At 28.0% G+C, this 20,258-nt stretch overlaps 3 protein-coding genes and 1 non-coding gene across 5 annotated transcripts in view; 1 reads left to right on the plus strand and 3 right to left on the minus strand.

Annotated features, from left to right (window-relative positions):
- Positions 1–20,258, plus strand: part of LOC105152740 (D-beta-hydroxybutyrate dehydrogenase, mitochondrial) — a 116,423-nt gene that overhangs the window by 70,551 nt on the left and 25,614 nt on the right. The gene's annotated exons all lie outside the window — the stretch shown is intronic.
- On the minus strand, positions 4,490–6,058 carry LOC105152738 (hypothetical protein). Its single transcript, XM_011067166.2, has 2 exons — positions 5,900–6,058; positions 4,490–4,982 (listed from the first exon to the last, which is right to left on the minus strand). Exons 1-2 carry the CDS (start codon positions 6,014–6,016, stop codon positions 4,719–4,721), a joined length of 381 nt encoding a protein of 126 aa, XP_011065468.1. The 5' UTR covers positions 6,017–6,058; the 3' UTR covers positions 4,490–4,718.
- Positions 11,526–15,213, minus strand: LOC105152739 (tRNA N(3)-cytidine methyltransferase METTL6). Of its 2 annotated transcripts, none has more exons than XM_011067169.2 (10): positions 15,093–15,213; positions 14,603–14,981; positions 13,877–14,022; positions 13,617–13,760; positions 13,281–13,455; positions 12,941–13,024; positions 12,584–12,734; positions 12,305–12,345; positions 11,873–12,108; positions 11,526–11,682 (listed from the first exon to the last, which is right to left on the minus strand). In XM_011067169.2, the coding sequence occupies exons 2-5, from the start codon at positions 14,978–14,980 to the stop codon at positions 13,299–13,301; spliced, it is 825 nt and encodes a 274-aa protein (XP_011065471.1). In that variant the 5' UTR covers position 14,981; positions 15,093–15,213; the 3' UTR covers positions 11,526–11,682; positions 11,873–12,108; positions 12,305–12,345; positions 12,584–12,734; positions 12,941–13,024; positions 13,281–13,298. The 2 variants fall into 2 exon arrangements, with proteins under 2 accessions (XP_011065471.1, XP_011065470.1); XM_011067168.2 differs by having other exon boundaries at positions 14,603–14,986.
- On the minus strand, positions 12,801–12,887 carry LOC147907069 (small nucleolar RNA snR60/Z15/Z230/Z193/J17). The gene has a single exon (XR_015547831.1). It is a non-coding gene; the product is annotated as a small nucleolar RNA snR60/Z15/Z230/Z193/J17 (small nucleolar RNA).

The following is a 20,258-nucleotide window of genomic DNA, read 5'->3' on the forward strand; positions in this document are numbered from 1 at the left end:
ACGAATTAATTCCAACACCTAATATATGTATGCGTATTAATATGCGAATGGACAACATGATAATATATATTATAAAGAAAGTTTTATAATTAAGATTATTACATACCAGAAACAGCCGCATTTTTAAATTCATATAATCCTTCTCGCACTTAACACTACACTGAGGCTGTCTTCTTTAATGAGAAACTACGCTATTTCTCACGAGGCCTCGACATTGAATTAGACTGCACGACTCAAGAAACTAATTTGTTTAAGGATGGACAAGTCCGGGCCGACTAAGACTACAGCTATACCAGCACATGTATAAATACAATCGGGTCGCGACAATCCACGAATTACAATAGACTTTCTTACGGGCTTTCTTCGATTGAACTTAGGCAATACTGTTACGGATTTGTGACGTTACACATATCGATGCAAAGAATGTCGTATATTCAGCATAGTCCTGTAATCGAAATTTCGTAGCCGCTTACTAAAGTCTTATCCTCGTTAACGTGTGTGTGTGATTGTTATAATTGTAAAAATAAAAATGCCATTATTCTTTAAAATAAAAAATTTTAACAATAAAAAATCGGACACTAAATATACTTGTATGTTTATAAATGTACAATAATACATTTGTAACATATTATTACTTGTCATTCGTTAAAATTAAGCACATTAAAATCTATTAAAAACATCCAAATTAAATCAAAAGATGTACTCTCTGAGGCCCAACGATAGAATCAATAATCTTGCGCGAAATTCAATATAAAACGCACCTTATCTTACTAAAACCTTCCACCAATGAATCTACGCGACAGGAAAGAATAATAAAGCGCAACTAAAAGTCCATGGAAGTCTAAGTTGGCCTTTAATTACTATAAAAGACACAGAAGAAATATATAAAATCGCAAGACTTGTTTTTATTAAAAGGTACAAATACAGATTGCGTTTCGTTCATAATAAAGAATAGCCCAAATATCACTCCATCCATCGCAAGATAGGACGCATTAATAGACAAGTGGTACTTCTCAAAATTAGCGACTTTTCAGTAGAGCACTTTTTGAATTCTGAATTGAAACGTTTTAATTAGCATGAGTAATTTCTATGACTTTATTTTCTTTTTATATTATATTTTCAATTATAATTCTTTAATAAACTATATCATGAGTTTTCAAAATTCGAATTCACTGCATTTTCACTGCAACTTTAACTAAAATTCTATCTTCTTATCAAAATTGTAATATATAAACAAAAATAAGCCATATGTATATGTCATTTTTCCACAAAAATGTATTAGCCTTTGAGATCCAATTTTCTTTCATTATCTTAAAAAAAATTCTAATTCTTGACTTCCCAGATAACACAAAGTCTAAAATTGAGACATAAGACGTCTTTAAAATGTAGACATCAAAGACGTCTCGATTTTAGACACTGTGTTGTCTGGGTTGTGTCACTTTTCTATCAAACGTAACGATATAATATATAAAACAAATAAAGAAAAACAAATAAAAAGTCCGAAACTTGTGATCATCATCCTCTTCGCATCCGTATCCATAAGTTATAATCTCAGGAAAATAAGGTAGAGGAAACAAGCGTCGTCGTGAACTTCCGACGAGGTCACGGCGGGGATGTCACGTGAAATGCAGTGAACAACTCCGGCGTAATATTCCGGTCACGCTCCCCGATATGCTTTCCCAGTCTCCTCACCCAGGTCTCCCAGTGAAAGTCTACGGGCAAAGTCTCAAACCTCAAGGAATACGGAATAAGCGATGTTCCCATTCGTAAGAACATATGTTGTGTAACGTGCCGAGATTACGTGTAAATCGAATCGCCGCGCTGTGTCAGTTCCGATATCTCGAGTGAAGTATTCCGAACGCCTGCATGTATTACGTGGACACGATTTAATGTCCTGCGAATCAAGTCGGGGATTGGATAATGTTGCGCTCGTCGACTTTCTTCGGCGACAGAATCCGTAAATAAGCAATTTAGAAGGCAGAATACAACTTAATTATGCATTGAAACATATTATAAATGCACTATATAAAAAAAAACAATTAAATATTTCAAAGGTTTTTTAGATGATCTTTAGTTTTCTTATTTCAGAATCATCTGCGGCACTAAAAATTTGTTGTTTATTCAGAAATTTTTTCAAAAAATATTGCTTCATATCTAAATTTATATTTTCTAATAAATCATTTTAGAAAAGAGTGTATAGAGAAATCAAGTATATTTTATAATTATAGTTAATTAGATATTTAGTTTAGAGATATTATTTAGTTTAGATGTATATATATTTAACATTAATATTATCAAAATTCGAGACAAATTTTGATATATACACAATTTATGGTTTTCATAAATATTCAAATTAAGTATTTTTGTTTAAAATTAAAAATCAAAAAATTAAGTTTGCTATTTATTTATTATTGCGATCGAATAGTACCAGAACTCGACCAATAAAATGCAAATTATATATTTATTTATTCAAATTTATTTCATCCTCTTTAAAATAATTCCTTCTTAGTGTAATACGTCTATATCTATACCTATTAATTCTTTTCCAATTGCAAATCATCAAAGAAATATCTTTTATAGTTGATTTTAAATAATTTTTGAAGCGTGTAGCATATTCTCTTTTATCGTGTCTATCGATTCAAAACTGTATAATCATAACTAATATATAATCATAACTATAATAATATAAATCAAGGCTAATGAGAGTTAAACGCAGGAGATCAGGTAAGATTTTGAAATAATGAAATTTATAAATATTCTGTCAATAAATGATATCTTTATTTTGAATGTTTCAACTTACTTGGGAGTCTTCTTCAGCAATATAGAAATATAACAAAATGCTCACGTATCTAAAAAGATTGTGTCACTCAAATTGTCAGAGATGAAGTGATATAAAATCTTTTTTTTTTAAACAGAAAGCGTGTCTTGATTTTATTCAAATTACAATTCTGTGAATAATTATATATCTAATCTTTTTAATATTAGGTGTTGGAATTAATTCGTAGCGTTTTTTAATGAAAGAATGTTATTTATTTCACATGAGCATTAAAAAATACATTAATGAAAGTACTTCCCATCACTTGTAAAACGCTACGAATTAATTCCAACACCTAATACATTTATCGACAGAATATTCATAAATTTCATTATTTCAAGATCTTGTGTCTGATCTTTGACTCTCATTAGATTTATGTTAGTTACATTTCTATTTTAAAGATTGAGAGTCCTATATAATTATTATCTATTATATTCGATACAATAACGAATCGGTAATTTCAGCTGTGGGAATAGAAAAAAGTCACGCGTTGTCATATCAGACAAGTAGCGGAGCTTGTGGAATGATCTTTGTTAAAATTTTAGTTATAAAATCACGAATGAAGCAAAAAGTATGATCGGGAGCATTATCATGGTGCAAATTCCAATTTGCACCATGATAATGCTCCCGACCATTGAATTTTCTTGTCACAAATCTGATTGTTTTTTAAGGGTTGCTTGCAAACGATGCATAATGCTCAAATAATATTCTTTATTGACCAGTTAAAAAATAATCTTGATACACATCATGATAATCGAAAGAGACGGTAAACTTGATTTTTTATCGACTTTAATGAAGTCTCTGAACATTTTTCACTACGCTCGCGTTTATGAGATTCAACTCATTCGTCGCAGATTTGGTCTCTCAATCATTTAATTTTTACCGGAATCCTCAATTCGATTCCATTTTGGTGTAGATACAGAATGTTGTTTCCATTGTAGAGACTTTGTGGATCGAATTGGGAGTGAAATAAGCGCAGTCAAACATATTTCCACCGACTTAAATTTGATTCGACATTATTGTTTCGGTGGAAACTAGACCAATAATGACGCCAATTTTTTCCGCTCGACATCTTCCTACATCGCATCTAAAAGTTTGCGTTTTCACTCATACATTAAACATTCATATGAAACGCAAAGATACAAATGCATGCACGATGAATTCGCTGAATTTGACTATGAAAATGGGGACTTGTGCCATTAATTTATTTACAACGGTTGTACGCGAGCTCCACAGTTATTACACAAATTGGATTCGAATTAACGCGCTTTGACAGTTATTAAAATTCTATTGTAATGCTTTCCTGTTAATTATCCACCGCAATTACTACGCGCCGTTTATCTAATAATATATCTCATAAGTAAAATAAGCACAAACGAGAACTCTCTAATAAACTCTTTCGTCAGCTTAAGCATGCAGCATTATTTTAAATAGTAGATACGTAATATTCGACCGAAAATTATTAATTGCATAAATTATTACGAATTATTTCTTTCCTTTTCCGCTTTTTCATTTCTAGTATTACTTTCACAAATTATAATATAATGCAATAGCTTGTAGTTTAATAGCTTATTGCGTATGTGCGATTATCAGATACCATTTTCGGAAGCGAAAATCTAAAATTAAAGTTTCGAGAAAATAAGAAGGGTAAAATTAATAATACACCAGAGAAAATTTGTTTCTTTCATGCAATTTTATTATTACAATAATCATAGAAGAACGAAATTAACATCAAAGAACTTAAATGCAAACACGCTCGCAGTCACTAAAAGTTTTGAGATTGATTAGATTGTAATTCAAGAACAACTTCCATAAGATTTTCATAAGGTAATAATGAGATTTTCATAAGACTCATTTTGTGCCTATCTTAATTCCGAATCATCGTAGATTCCAACATTTTGAGTTAGTAATAGTGAGAGAGCTGGTTGTAATAGGGGTAATTGTAGTAATGCTGATTGTAATAGGGGTAGGCAGAATAGGGATAGGCAGAATACGAGTATGGCAAATTGTATGCGTTGTATGCGTATGGGGCGTACGCGTATGGTGAATAATACGATGAAAGGCCTCTCTTATCCCTAGCGGCATCAGCGTCCTGCGACTCTTTTGCCTTTCCTTCGGAAGTCTCCACCGCCATAGAGATGGCGACGAAAGCCAAGAGGAGAATAGCCTGAAACATAAGCATTGATTAATCCGCAGTCGACGCTTTCATCAAATTTTATGACACAAAATGAAAATTAAATGTTACAACTTGGTCTTCATATAAATAAACAAGCTATTCTTTTAATTAACAAAAAATCGAAATATAAAATGAATATATATTTTCTATAATAATAAAATTAATTTACTGTGTTTATTGTATTTTTTATTGATGTGTAAGAGAATATAAACAATTTTGTCTAATATTCTTAATATTGTAACAAGATTTTATATTTAATCTTAATACTCAAAATTTTATAATTTTATAATACAATCATTGATACGTTTACGAGTTCGCTAATGATAAATAAATATATTTAAATATATTTAAATTATTTGAGAAAATAGCATACTAAATAAGGCGAGAGATAAAATTATGAAATAGGTTAAACGAAGATGCAATTTGCAATTTTGAAAAGTTTGGAAAGATTTAGCAAGTTTTTTAAATATGTTTATCATTTTATTTTTATTAATTAATTGCTATCTAAAACAAATCTTTGTAGGAAGAGAAATTTTCTAAGATTCTATAAGAAAGGAATTCTACAATTGACTATCGGAATATACTAGAATAATATGCTACAATAAATAGCTTAATCTGAAATCGGAACATACAACTGCACACAAGCTGATCGATTTACGCAGATAATCGCGGTAATGCGGTAATTAGATTATATCACGATCAGCATATCACGATCGGCAAAGGAATTAATTTGAAAATCTACCAAAATGTTTCATGCGATACGTATACACAAAGCATAGATAAGGCTTGCTCGCTTAGAACACAGAACATAAATTTTGAAGCGATCTGTCAGAACGGTGGCTTTGCCCGACAATAATATAGTGAATGTGCGACAGAAATATTGAAGAGAGATCTATCAGAATACTTACAAGGAAGTACTTCATAGTTGATTTGATAGCTTTTGGAAGATCAGCTGCTGATGAAAGTAACTGAATGTGATGCCTCTGCTTTTTGGTGGATGGCTTATATACCCGAACGTTCTGCATGCGTCACTAGCCGATTGATCAATGTACGAGGACACGCAGATCGCGTGGGAGTGTGTATGGCATGTATGTGTTTGTTACGTGTGTGTGTGCCTGCGATACACGGGGTTGTTATATGGCGCATATTGTTTACACCTTCTCATATGTAATTCGTAACAGTGTGCTGTCATCATCGTCGTCATCACGATCTGACAAGACATCACGTTCACATATTCCGCGATGTACCTTTGATAGATGGAACTTGAGTGAGGCAAGGGACCTTGGCAACTCGCCAAAGACGAAGGAAAGTGCAGTTTTATAACTGTGACATAATTATTACTGCTCACCGTGTTTGCTTCCTAGTTACGCGCTCAGTAAACCTTAACGCGTAAATTAATTATTATGCATTAGCAGATAGCTTAGCTCACTAAATGATCTATGATTTGAGTCAGATTCCAGGATTTATAAAATTCTATTTATAAATTTATATATCGCGCACATTTTGATACATATGTGTACTTGAATATTCGTCTTGTACATCTGTATATTTTTATTCTTCAAATATTTTGCTTGTTACACGGTATATAAAATGTTAGATTTAATTACGGCAAACCTTCATAAGTTTCATAAATTTTATCTTCATAATTTCTCGTAAATTATTGATTATAAATGCACTGTAATTCTTGTGAAATATCAAAAATAATATAAAATAACAGGACCCTGTAATCTACCTAAGTTTTGCAATTTTTTTCAATTAACAATATAAAAAAAGGAGCATAAAACACAACGCAGGTTGTTATTAGCGGTATGTCATATATTAAAAAATTCATAAATATTTATAACTATAAAAACATATACGTTTCAGCCAGTATCTGGTCATCTTTAATATATTGTATTAAATAAAAATAATAAATAATACATAAAATTCATGCAAAGTATATAATGGAACTTGTATAATAAAACTGTAATCAAAGTGATTTTAAAATTCTGACGGATTTTTAAGTTCGATACGATGCTCGATTTCTTATCAGTAGATCTTGACGGATCTCAACGCAAAATAGTCTTGTTTCGCAAAAGAGTGGACACATAATTCCCAGATTCTAATAAGGGTGATAATTGTATTATTGTTAAATAATTAATTAGGATTAATATCTATTCATTGGACGCATATCTGAGTATCATTGCAAATTAGTTAACTTGTTGACATTATACAATTAGTTGACTATAATTATTAGACAAGTTCCATCATGTACTTTGAGTGAATTTTATTTATTATTTATTATTTTTATTTAATAATATGATATACTGAAGATGACCAGATACTAGCCAAAACGTATATGTTTTTATGTTAGTTATGAATATTTATGAATTTTTTACTACATAATCGCTAATAATAATTTGTATTTTTTTCATATTGTTTTATTGTATTAATTATAACCTTTAACATTTAATTATACCAATATAAACATTTATTATTTATTTATTTTTATTAATTTTTTGCTAAATCTGAAATTGAAAATTCATAGTTAGATTCAAAAGAAGAAATATTTCTGAATTAAAAAAAAACATGAAATATTTATACCTTAATTAAAACGCGCGCGTTAAAACTATTAAATATGCATTGGTATACTTTATTTTAAATATATTTGTATAACAAATTTTAATATTTTTATTAACAACAACTTCACGTAATTACATAATTATTTTAAACACTATTAATTACCGTATCTTGCAAGAGGAAAAGAATGGACTAATCGTATCAATAACATTCAGCACAAAGAAATGCTTTACTGCTAAGTTACAAACATTCCATTTTAATATCGGTTTTGTGATGGAATCATTTGGAATAAATCGCGATAAAAACACAATAGACACGATTGGCTGAACAAAGTTAATTTATTACGTCTCGCAGTTGGTTTATCTTGCACGTTAGATATTTTTTTAGCGATGGACATATTTTTGAAACACTTTTAAAAACTATTCCAGTAACTCCTTAATTATGCTCGATGAAATAAGATATATTAGAAAGAAGATTTATAATATTATAAAATTTTATTTTCGAAATAATTTTCAGAAATAAATTTATGAAATCTCTTTAGTGTTTCTAAACAATGGAGCTTTATTGGACGCTACAAATTACTTTTAAAATCCTAACGCTGATATTTATATCGCTGCATGAATATTTATTATAGAATGATATTTATTATAGAATTGTAAGCTCTGCAGTTGCTCATATTTACATTTGCAAGAGCTAATTAAATATCCAGTTAGAGGTATGCATATTTAATTAATTAAAACATACGAATTTATTTCAATTTGAAACCGTTCGCTTGAGTAGCTTTCGTCTGCATAAATATTTATTAATTAAGTATTAATTTAAAATAACTGAATAAATGTAAACAGACGAAATTTCACATAAAAATATTTTTTTCAAGGATGCGTTAATTATTTTATAGAAAATGTTGTTATGTGATATTCTTCTCATGAGAGTTGGAATTTAAAAATCGTAACAAATTTAAAAGATGTATTGTATTGCGTTAAAATAACATTTCCTCATCATTAATAACAGGAATTAATAAAAAATTTGTATTTGTATTTTACGATCATTCCCAATATATCCCAATATATATTATATCTAATTTTGGATTCTGATTCGATCTAGAATAGTTAAATGTCATCTGATAAAAAAACGATCAAGGACTACTTGCCAATCTGTGAATCTTATTCCAAAAATAAAAAATATAATTCTTGATATTTTTTATGATGGCGTTATAAATGCATTTCTAAATTAGAATGATCATTCTCACGACTCAAATATTCTAACTAAAATAAACAAAAATAATTTTGGTATCGACTGCATTGCATTTTATTAAAATTTCGGTTTATATATTTAATTTAGAATTAGTAAAAAATGTACTTGCATAAAATAACGATTAACATTAGGCTTCTCGCTTCTGCTACTACGTTTTATAGTCCTATAAACATGAAAGCAATCGAGTCATTAACAATTCAGGCCATTCTACTTCGTATTTCTCTCTGACTTTTTACCTACGTTTGTCGTCTTCGCATAGTTAAAATCGCGCCTCGTAAAACAAAATATTTATATGATGAAAGAATATCACTAAAATATACCATTATATATAGGATTTTATATCATTATTATGTAATGACAGATATTACACACAAATTCTCCCTCTGATATTTCTTTAATTTATTCATATTATACGCAAGATAACACATACAATCTCATATTAAGAATAATCAAGAAAGAATTACGATTTTTCGATCGATTTAGAACTGATTGCTCCATCTTCTTTTGCTATACCTCATAAACTATATAATAATTTATTAATTATTATAGATAAACAAGAGTAAAAGAGTAACAGCAGAGCAACAAAAGTAAGAGAGTAAGAGAATAAGACAGTGAATTGAAGTTTATCGAAAAGTTGAACAACCCAGCCTAAATTCTTTGCTAATTAATTTCTTATTGTTAAATATAAAGTATATATATTTAATGTAATAAATTACACTATGTTCGCAAATTACTCGTATAATAAGTGGAAGAATTATGGAAATAACAGATTGGGTTTCGAAATCCATCTCCACTGCTATAAATTTATATTTTACGTTAAATGCACTATAAATTTTCAGTACTGGTAGTGAATTTTGAAACACTTACAATAGAATGATTAGCTCCGGCGCAGACAGTTTATCAAAGAGAAATTAATTGAAACATTATTCATTTAATTAATAAGCACAAAGTATGAAATATATAATTGGTTTAGAAATATACTTACAAATTCACTTTCGATAATATGTACACGTAGCATTTTATTGTATTGTCTGAGTGATCAACTTTAATTTCAATCGCTCGCAATCGTAAAAAGATATTAAACTATAAATCACTATAAATGATAATATAATAAAATAAGCTTATCTTACCATATCGATAATTAACATTCGCAGGATGTGCGAGATTAATAATTTCGTAAAGAATTTTAATAATTTATTCTTCACAATTATTTTTCAAGATAAATTTTCTATATTACTACCTTCAAAAGAAGAGGAGAAAATTGTTCGTTTAGAGTATGTTATATTATTAATATATAAAAATTAATATTTAATTTATATTCGTTTGTTATAATAATATTATAAATTATGTAAATTTATAATGTGATCATCTTTTAAATGATATTAAAAGTAATAGCATATTATTAAAATCTTTTAATGTCAAAAAATTTTAAAAATAAAATCAGGACGGGAAGTCTCTCTCTCTCGTGAAAAATGATTTGTAAAAAATAGAATTTTATTAATACGCATATTACAAACTTATTATATCTAAAAATTTATTATATATACAAAATAAAAATACATGCAATATCCTACAAAATAATTTATAATTTAACAAAAAATTTTTAATGATCCTCTTAGTAATTTAAACGTATTTTAATAGTTATTGTTTAAATATATTGAAAGTTACTTATAAATTATAAAAAATTTAGCATATCATATTCCACTACTGAAAAAGATAATATAATTTATGTGTAAATGGTATGTGATTACTGTTATTACAAATTATTAATGTTTTTATATTAAAATAACCAGATCCTATATATAGTCTAGTACCCAATAAAATCAATGTGTGGTACTTACGAATAAGTGGTAGTACAACTACATTGCGATAATAATTAATTTATATGTCAGATACAATTAACTGCATTTAACAAATTATGCATATTGCCAATAGAAAGCCAATTAAATTACTAATAATAAAAGTGTACTAATTCACTGTATTATTAAACATTAAATCCGTATTCACATCTCACTTATTGACGTGCGTATTTAGTATACTGTTTATATATGCTATAGAATCTCACATAAATAAATACGCACATCTATCAATAAAAATGAAATGGGAATACGGATCTTTAAATTTTAGACATAATTCGTTAACAATCAAGTAATTAATGTGATCATTCCTACATTTAATGCAGATATCTTTTAAATTTGTACTCGTGAAATTTTAATAAAAAACGAAATTTTATTAAATTACTTATTACCAAACCTTTTTAACTTGTTTTTATTAATTTTAGGATAATTTTACATATTATAGTATCACGAAAACTAACCCATTTTGATTAATATAAATGAAAAAAATCATATCGATTATATCATATCAATATACCCCAAGTTATATATATAAATACGTATTTTATTTTATTAAAACTTTTATCAATTGGCTATAAAATTCATAATGCGTAAATTTTCATCCCTAAGTTACTTTTCGATATCATTTCCAATATTAAGCACATAAAGACAAATTTAAAAAAACTGAAACATTCTTCGGATTAATTTTTTAATTTCTGTCCTAGTAATGAATTAAAAATAATAAGAGCTAAAGTATATCAAGTTAAAATTTTATAAACAATATTATATAGATTGATTATATATTTTTGTTCGAATAACAGATATAAATAGAAAGAATTCAACTGTGCTAAGAGTATGGGAGATAAATGTAAAAATTAGATAAATGTACTATGTAACAATAAAATTTTATTTATAAAATTAAAATAAAAACACTTCAATATTTTAATAAAAATTGTTTGATATTATGTGTGTGTGTGTGTGTGCGTGCGCGCGCGCGCGCGCGTTTCCACATATTCCTATGTCATATCGCACAATCAATGGACCTGGCAAAAATAAAATAATTTATTATTCATAAAGCTATAAATTTTTTAATACGATATTTGATACTGGAAATTGTATATCAGATAGAGCTAATAACAAATCACAACGATTCATGCGAAAGATGGTAATAATTAAATCATCATTACAAGTTCATTTAAATAAAAAAATACATGGAATATAAATTATACCTACCATATACATTATTTTGTACTTGTGTTAATATTATCTATTTTTAGAATCGTATAATTTCTTCTATATTAATTTATTGTTCCCAAAAAGAATTATCTCAAATTTTTGCATAATGTTTGATTCTTTAATCAATCTTTCGTAAACCAAAACATAGGATAAAAATAGACTCGTATCAAGATCTATAACAACGAGCCAATCGCTCTTAGAATCATAATTCTAATAAATCATCCTTATTTTTTCTGTAATATATAAACAATACAATTATTTACTATACGTATTTAATATTCATTCATATATATGCATTAATTTTTAATCTTCGCTCAGTGGTAGTGACGAATTATATAAACATATCATAATTAATTTTCAAAATTATAGATATACATCATTGATATACATTAAAAATATTTAATAAATTTAAAACTTATGCAAACTTACCATATATTTGAAAGATCTTTTTCTCAACTCATCTGAGACATCTAAAATACAAAATAGTACCGCATTTAGAGATCTATTTCAATCTTAATATTTAATATATATAAATATCAGAGAAAGATAAGACTAATAATATTAAATGATCAAGATAATTTCAGTTGAACTATGAAGTCATCTCATGTAATTTATAATACATATGCATTATAAAAAATTAATATATGTGTACAAATATAATTATATAAAAAAAAATTTTTAATAAATCTAAAACTTATACGAACTTACCACGTATTTAAAAACCCATATAGCACAAATGTCCAACGAATATTCTGAACATTCTGAGAATATTCACAGGAATATCTTTGGAATAAAGCTGTATGAAAAAGCATTCCTTTTTTTCAACTTGTCGTGTGAGATATAAAATCTATAAAATCATCTGAAATATAAAAAATATCGCATTTAAAGATCTATTTAGATCTTAATACATTTAATATGAATACATAAACGATATCAGATAGGAGCGAAAGACAATATTAAGGAATCGTCAAGATAATTTCAGTTGAACTATGCAATCATCATGTAATTGTATAATATACATAAATTATATAATTCATATATAAAAATAAAAATCTAAGTATATACCTTGGATGTGGATTGCGTCATATTTCTACTAGAGAATTAAATTTTTCTCATATGCAATTTGTCATAAGTGCTGCTGAACTGCACCTGTAATAAAGCATAAAAGTTTATTACAACTAATTAAATAAATACAAATAATAAAACTTTATTCAGGAGATAGTCAGTACTGCAGGACATTTTCGTCATTAAATCCGATAAACAAATCATCATTAAAATATCAATAAACAAATAAAAATCATAAATTACTACACAATATTCTGAGAAAATAGTAATCATACATACATTCTAGAATAAAAAATTAAAAAATTTCTTCTGTGAAAATTTAAATTCTAAATAAACTTACCATTTCATTATTACATATTTAAGGTTTCTTAAATTTTGCCTGAACAAAGATTCTCGGAACATCAATATTCTCCTTTGAATTTATTGTACGTCTCTGTACATAGCTACAATCCAATGTTTGAAAACCGACAGATTCAAATAGACATGCTACTTGTTCTATAGAGAAATAATAACTCCTGAAAAATATATTATTGTTACTGTTCTATATAAACAGAGTAGAATTGTGTTATCTAGTAGAATCAGATTCAAAAAAATTTATTTCATTGTAAAGTGAACTATGAAAACATATCTTTTTATTTGTGAGCAGTTGTAACAAAAAAAAATAAAATAAAATCACCTGGTTCCATCTTGCCGCATATAGAGATTCTCACTGATCTTGTGCCCAGGTTTAAAACGTAATTGTGCCATATCATATAATCCATAATCTCTAAAGAGTAAGATTCCTCCACTACCAAGAACGTTGTATATATTTTGGACAACTCTATTATAAATATACGATTTAATTAGTAATTGCAAAATTTAACAAATTGGAATCTTTCAATAATATTAGATATTATTAACAGTATTATTTTATTAGTGATTTTTTATTAAACGTACTTGTGAAATTTATCAGGATGAATGGCTGATAATACAAAGATCAGAGTTGCAACATCAACTGGACAATCAATTTCAGCAAAACAATTTTCTAACGTAACATCCGTTTGAAAAGCTTTCATTATTCCCTGATCGAATAACGTATGACTCTATAAGGAAATGACTATTAACGTACTGGTTCACAACTTGAGCAAATTTACAATTAAAATTCGAAACATACACAATAACATTAGTAATTTCTAACGAAACTGTTTTCAATTTTCTTAACTCTAATCGCATTTGCCTCTGTTAAATTAATTTGACATATTTTAATCACTGGATTATTCTGGCTAGACCTTCACATTGAGAATGTATGCTTGCACAATTTTATGGAATGACTACATATTCAACTAATTTTATTATCATTACGGAAAAATTGCGACCGATGTAATAGAAGAATATAACATATATAATACGAAGATAACAAGACTGAAAGCATTGCATTGTTGCGACTGAAAATAGATTTGAAGAAATAAATCCACTTTGCATAACTATAATTTGCAGAAATTGTATTTAACAGTTTTATAATTTTTATTAAATTTGCGTTAATTTATCGACATGTATACACTAAGGATGACCTGACAAATAAAATGTCGAAACATGTGTTTTTAAAAATTTAAATATACGAAAAATTTGGCTCTTAGCCCTTCTGTTATTCATTTTTATTTAAAATCCGAAAAGCGAATATACCTTCAACAACTCGATCGCTCTCGTGGATAAATCGCACGCAAATATTCTCCGAAAGTTCAATCCGTCCTCTATCAATGGATAAACGAAATTGCCGACCCCACAGCCCACCTCTAGGAGGACATTTTGATTTCCGTTGCCGCCCAAACCCAACAACTCATCGAATTCCCGCGTGGTCCAGTGTCTATCTTTGAAGAATCTGGTATCGTTCCGCTTGTAAAACAAATCCCAATGCTTTTTCGCATCCCTCTCGAGCTGATTCGCGCGAAATTCAGTCACCAAGCGAGAATCCTGCGCCCGCATTTTATTGATTTCCTCCGGCGTGAGACGCTTTGCCACGTGGCCCACGTTCGATTCAGCATTTTCGACATATTTGCTCATTCTTTTCTACCAATTATATTATCGAATCGATTAATTAAATTTACAGCGCGAAACTTATTGTGACAGAAGAAGTTTATGTGATATTTCGATAAAAGGCAAAAGAAATGCTTACCAAAACTGAGGACGCGTTGAACCTTTCTCGTTGAAACGCCGGAAGAAAATGGACGATGAAATGTTCGACGTGGAGTCAAGAAGAGCGAGATAATCTTTAGATGAAAAGGCAACATCGCATGCGCTGTTGCCATGATAGAAGTAGCCCATGTGACATCACGTGATATTTAGCGGTAAATTCGAAGGTAATATACAATCCGAAGAAAATAGCTCTTTACAATATTATAATATATATAAGCCAATTATATTTAATATTTTGTTTAAAAACTAATATATGTATAATATTTGTAAAATTAACAAAAGTATTTAATGAATTTATATCTAAAAATTAAAATAAAAGCAATTTTCTATTTTTGTTAAGTAAATTATCAAACCACGCTTTTGTTGATCGAATACAATATTAGAATAAAAGATCAAAAATTGCTGTAATAAATTAATACTAATCGATAAAATAAAATGTTATAATAAATTAATACTAATAATGTTTTAAACATTTCTTTACATCAGTGACATAAATATTTAAATATTCATCTTTTTTCAATCTTTTTGCAGATATAAATATCTTTTTTTATAACATAACGTAAATTACAATAATTATACAATACAATAATAATAATAAAAAATTTAATTTTAATGATTTACTAATAAAATATATTTATTAATTGTTAATAATAAAACTTTAATATGGTTATTTATTTAATTTAATTGAAAGTAGAGATGTATGAGAACTTCATAAATCTTTAACAAAAATTGTATCGAAACCTATGTACAATTTTTATATTTTTATTAATACGTTATTAATATAAATTTTATAATAAAATTTGAACAATTTAATAAATTTATTTAACGCATTAATGTGTTGCTTGACAAACGATTAAATAAGCTCCTCTTTGAGCGTGGTGTCGGTATGAATTCCACGCAAACACATTTTGTTTCATTAACATGCAGAACCCATAGGGGACAAATATTTTATGCCACTGTATAGCATTGGCACACAATGACACACTATTAAAGCGGGCTAGACGTGACTGAAATTCAGTCAAGTAATTGCGTATCACTCATGGACGATGAAAACAAAGAACGTATATGATAACGCAAGTATCAAGACATATCGTTATAAATATTAATGAAACATCTGAAATCGCCATACAACGCCATCGCGCATAACATTTCAATTGATCGCTTTCATTTTACGTAGCACGTGTGGGCATTTTCCACATTATTTAACGCATTTTACGTTTCACGAGGAACTCATAATGTGCAAACCGAGCGCGGTCGAAAGAAAATGAATCGATTGAGTAGTATGTAGGTCATTGCAGACCACAATTTTGTAGAGAGCTTCGCGAGAGATGTAACAACCATAGATTACCTGAATGGAATGAGAAACACGTTTCACAATTCGCAGTCATTAATGCCCTATATTACTACGTCATTCCATAGTTTTCAACGGAGCCATCTTTTGCAGCCGCTTTATAATCGTATATTTTGCCCTGATCGTTAAAAAAAATGTCCCAATTAAAATTGCACTTTTATCGAATGATATATGGCTCACTGCAATCAAATCGAATTCATCGTATGATTAATCTTGATCATCAATTTTATTGATTTCTTCATTATTAATCTTGTTTTATATATGTATTAAATGCACGCATTGATTTAAATTATTATATTGAAACTTTAAATCGATCAGCAACAAATGCTGTTCGGATTTGTAAAATGTAAATTAACAACTCTGTTTTAAACAGATATATAAAGCGAGTAAAAAGTAGAATCTTTGTATAAACGAATTTATTAATCAAGATATAATAAAACATTTTTTTGGAAATTAAAAATAAATATTTTCGAATTTGTAACATTAAAAAAATTTCAGTCATTTTTGTTGTATTTTATACAATAATTTTAAAAATATTCGAATCATTAATTTTTAAAAAATAATGTTTGTAAAAGTAAACCTGAAATAAAAACTTTTTAATTTTTTTTACAATAAATTACTATTATTTATTTGTATAAGGAAATTTCGAAATTTGATGGAATAACAAAATCGCATGTATTCAAATCTATGAAATTGAAATTTCACAAAAAAAATTATCATCGTATTGGTAAGTGAAAAGTAAATGTATACGAAAGATCGGTACGTGACTAGATAGAGGACATATCTAAATATATATCATAGTTAAAATAATTTGACTGAAATATTTCTTGTTACACTGTTTTGAAAATGCAGTTCTGAGAAAAATATTATTTGTTAATCGATTTTATAATTGCAATTATTGACATAATAATATGAAAAATAATATTTATACATAAGTACATGTGTACACATTTTGGAAAAATTAACAATTTTTTTAGATTTACAGCATCCTAATTAAAAGTTGTTTAAATGATTAAATTTGATACAAATAAAAATACTGATATTAATTTATAACCAATAGGATTTCAATTTCTAAGAATACTGTAAGAATTTTTATTTTTATTTTTAATTACTTTTTAATTTTCTTATCTCAATTTTAATAACGTTATAAAGAACAGGCTAATTGATCGAAAAAGTAATTAAAAGGAATAATAATGTTGTAGATTTTAACTTTCTAGATACACAAAATTATTAAAAAGTTCGTTTGAGGAATACCTCGAAAATTTAGCAAAAAATTGGAATAAATACACCATGTTTGTGTTCAATTTTCGAAGTGTTTCCCAAATGCTTCAAATTTTTTAATAATTTTGTTATGTCCAGGTAAAAATCTACAAAAAAACATTATTCCTTTTATTTACATCCTTTTAGGTCGATCTTTTTTTAACATCCTCCTTTAAATGATCAATTTCATATATGTGTATGCGGTTGTGTAACTATTGAAATTTTATATGACATTATTAAAATTGAAATAAAAAAATTAAAAAATAATTAAAAATTAAAATTAAAATTTTTATAGTATTTTTAGAAATCGACATCCTATCGGTTATAAATTAATATCAGTATTTTTATTTATATTGAACGCGGATAGACAGAAGATCAAATTACATGAATAATTCGTGTTGGAGAGCTACCGATCTCTACCGAATACACACCTACATATATAATCGGCAGTGTGGTAAATATCGGATTTGCATTACATTCGCTAGCATACGCTACGTGATTTTATTTCGATATCATTACTCGAAAATTTATTTCGCTAATTAGCTGACCGTCATAACCCACTAAAGTGCGCTTTCGCATCAGCCTCCATCCGGGATACCTTGCGTGGTTAACGAGCAACAGCATGGGATGCATAATCATAAAAATAATCCTCATTCTATGGACGTGGAGAAAGAGAGTATGAGAGAGAAGGAAAGAGAGAAAACTCTCGCGAAATTGAACGCACTCTGGCTCTCACGAGAGCGATCAAGAGATTATCCGAACTTCTCCCGTTACCAATACGCGTTACTACGCTTCAACGGGCTCAGTGCGATTTACGCAGTTTCAAATAATCCTACTAACGTTTCCATTAATGCTGTGATGGATCCTTTTTGGAATTTTTCCGCGGGATGAATTGCAAAGATTAACTGTGGTCATTGTTATCTGTAAATCCCTGTCGGCTCGTTGGAGAGAGGGAAGTGGATAGTTACTTTTATATGCCTATAGTAGAAAGAATGAAAAATTTTTTCAAAAGTAATAAAAATATATATATCTCTTATTTCTTAATTTTTAACGGTGAAAGTTTGAATCAATTAAAAATCCATCTTTCCTTAGCAAAAATAACGAGAGGTCATTATATATTCATTTCACTTTTCAATCTGTAACATATCATCTTCGCAATTAAGACCTAAATTAGAATTTATTAAAATAAACTGCATCTAAAATTCAGTAACGTAATTTTGCAAATTATTTAATTCCCTGTTTAATTTGCGAGAAAATCGTCTATTTTAGTTACTTAATAATTACAAAGTTATCGATACCTTGATATTTATGACTAGAGAAATATCATGTCTAAACTGTCCAAGAATCTAGGTATCACATTAATGATGCATAACAAGTGGAACACTCTCTCTACATCATATAACATTTTAAAATATTTATAGCAGAGATAATATGTACATATATGTATTTATATCGCGTATTATGTCATGCATTGCATGTCAATAAACCTAATAATTACTTATGTTTCATGAGAAAAATCTGTACAATTGTTTACATTTGTGCAATCCCGTGGGCGTTTCCCACAATTTATGTAATTGTGTTACACGCATGGTCTACGAAATGATAATTACTTCTCACAGTCAAGTGAAGCACGCTATGAATAGATTAGATCGTATTACGTTTCTATTGACAAAGACCGCATCTCTGACATAATAAGTTTTGTTGATTCGTCGATTTATAACTAAAATTTGACAACTTTATTTAAGAATATGATACATATTATATATTTTAATTGTGTATCATTTTTGTAAATATCGTTCACAAATATCCTGCACATTAATATTTTAAACTATTTTAAAATAATTAGCTTTCTTGCTAGCTTTGAATTAAAATACAGCCTTAACATGTAATTAATCATCAATAATACAAAATCATACAGATTTTTCCTTTCCTTAAATTGCTCAACGTTGCTCGTGAAATCTATTTCCAACAACAAAAATAATTAATAATATCAAAAATATGAAAAGAAAGAGCATAAAGAACCACAGCACAAGTTGTAGTTAGTGATATTTAATTATTCTTGCATTACGAATAATTAAATATCACTAACTATAACTTGTGCTGTGGTTCTTTATGCTCTTTCTTTTCATATTTTTGAAATTATAACCACAATCGTTTTTTACGTTTTTTAATTAATAATAGTTATTATATGATATTATAATTATTAATACATTTATATTTATCTAATAAAATATAAAAATGTCAGCTGCTGAATGTACTTGATATAATAAATATTAATTCTTTTACAATCATTCAAAGATAATAACTTGTATTTAATGACTCACGATCGAAGAATTCGTCTAAAAGTGCGCCGTATGGAAGAACATACTCACATTCCATACTTAAAACTTCAACTCTTCGTGTTCATTCGCTTACTTTACATAACTGCGAAGTTACAAAATTACGAATGCCAGAGGCGATACTGAAATCGGACGGTTTCGTTACTTTGTGCTGCAAGTTTTTGATTCGTGCGTTGCCCGTCTGTATAAAATACAC

Source organism: Acromyrmex echinatior, chromosome 16 (assembly GCF_024713525.1).
Source record: "Acromyrmex echinatior isolate Ae372 chromosome 16, ASM2471352v2, whole genome shotgun sequence".
NCBI lineage: Eukaryota > Metazoa > Arthropoda > Insecta > Hymenoptera > Formicidae > Acromyrmex > Acromyrmex echinatior.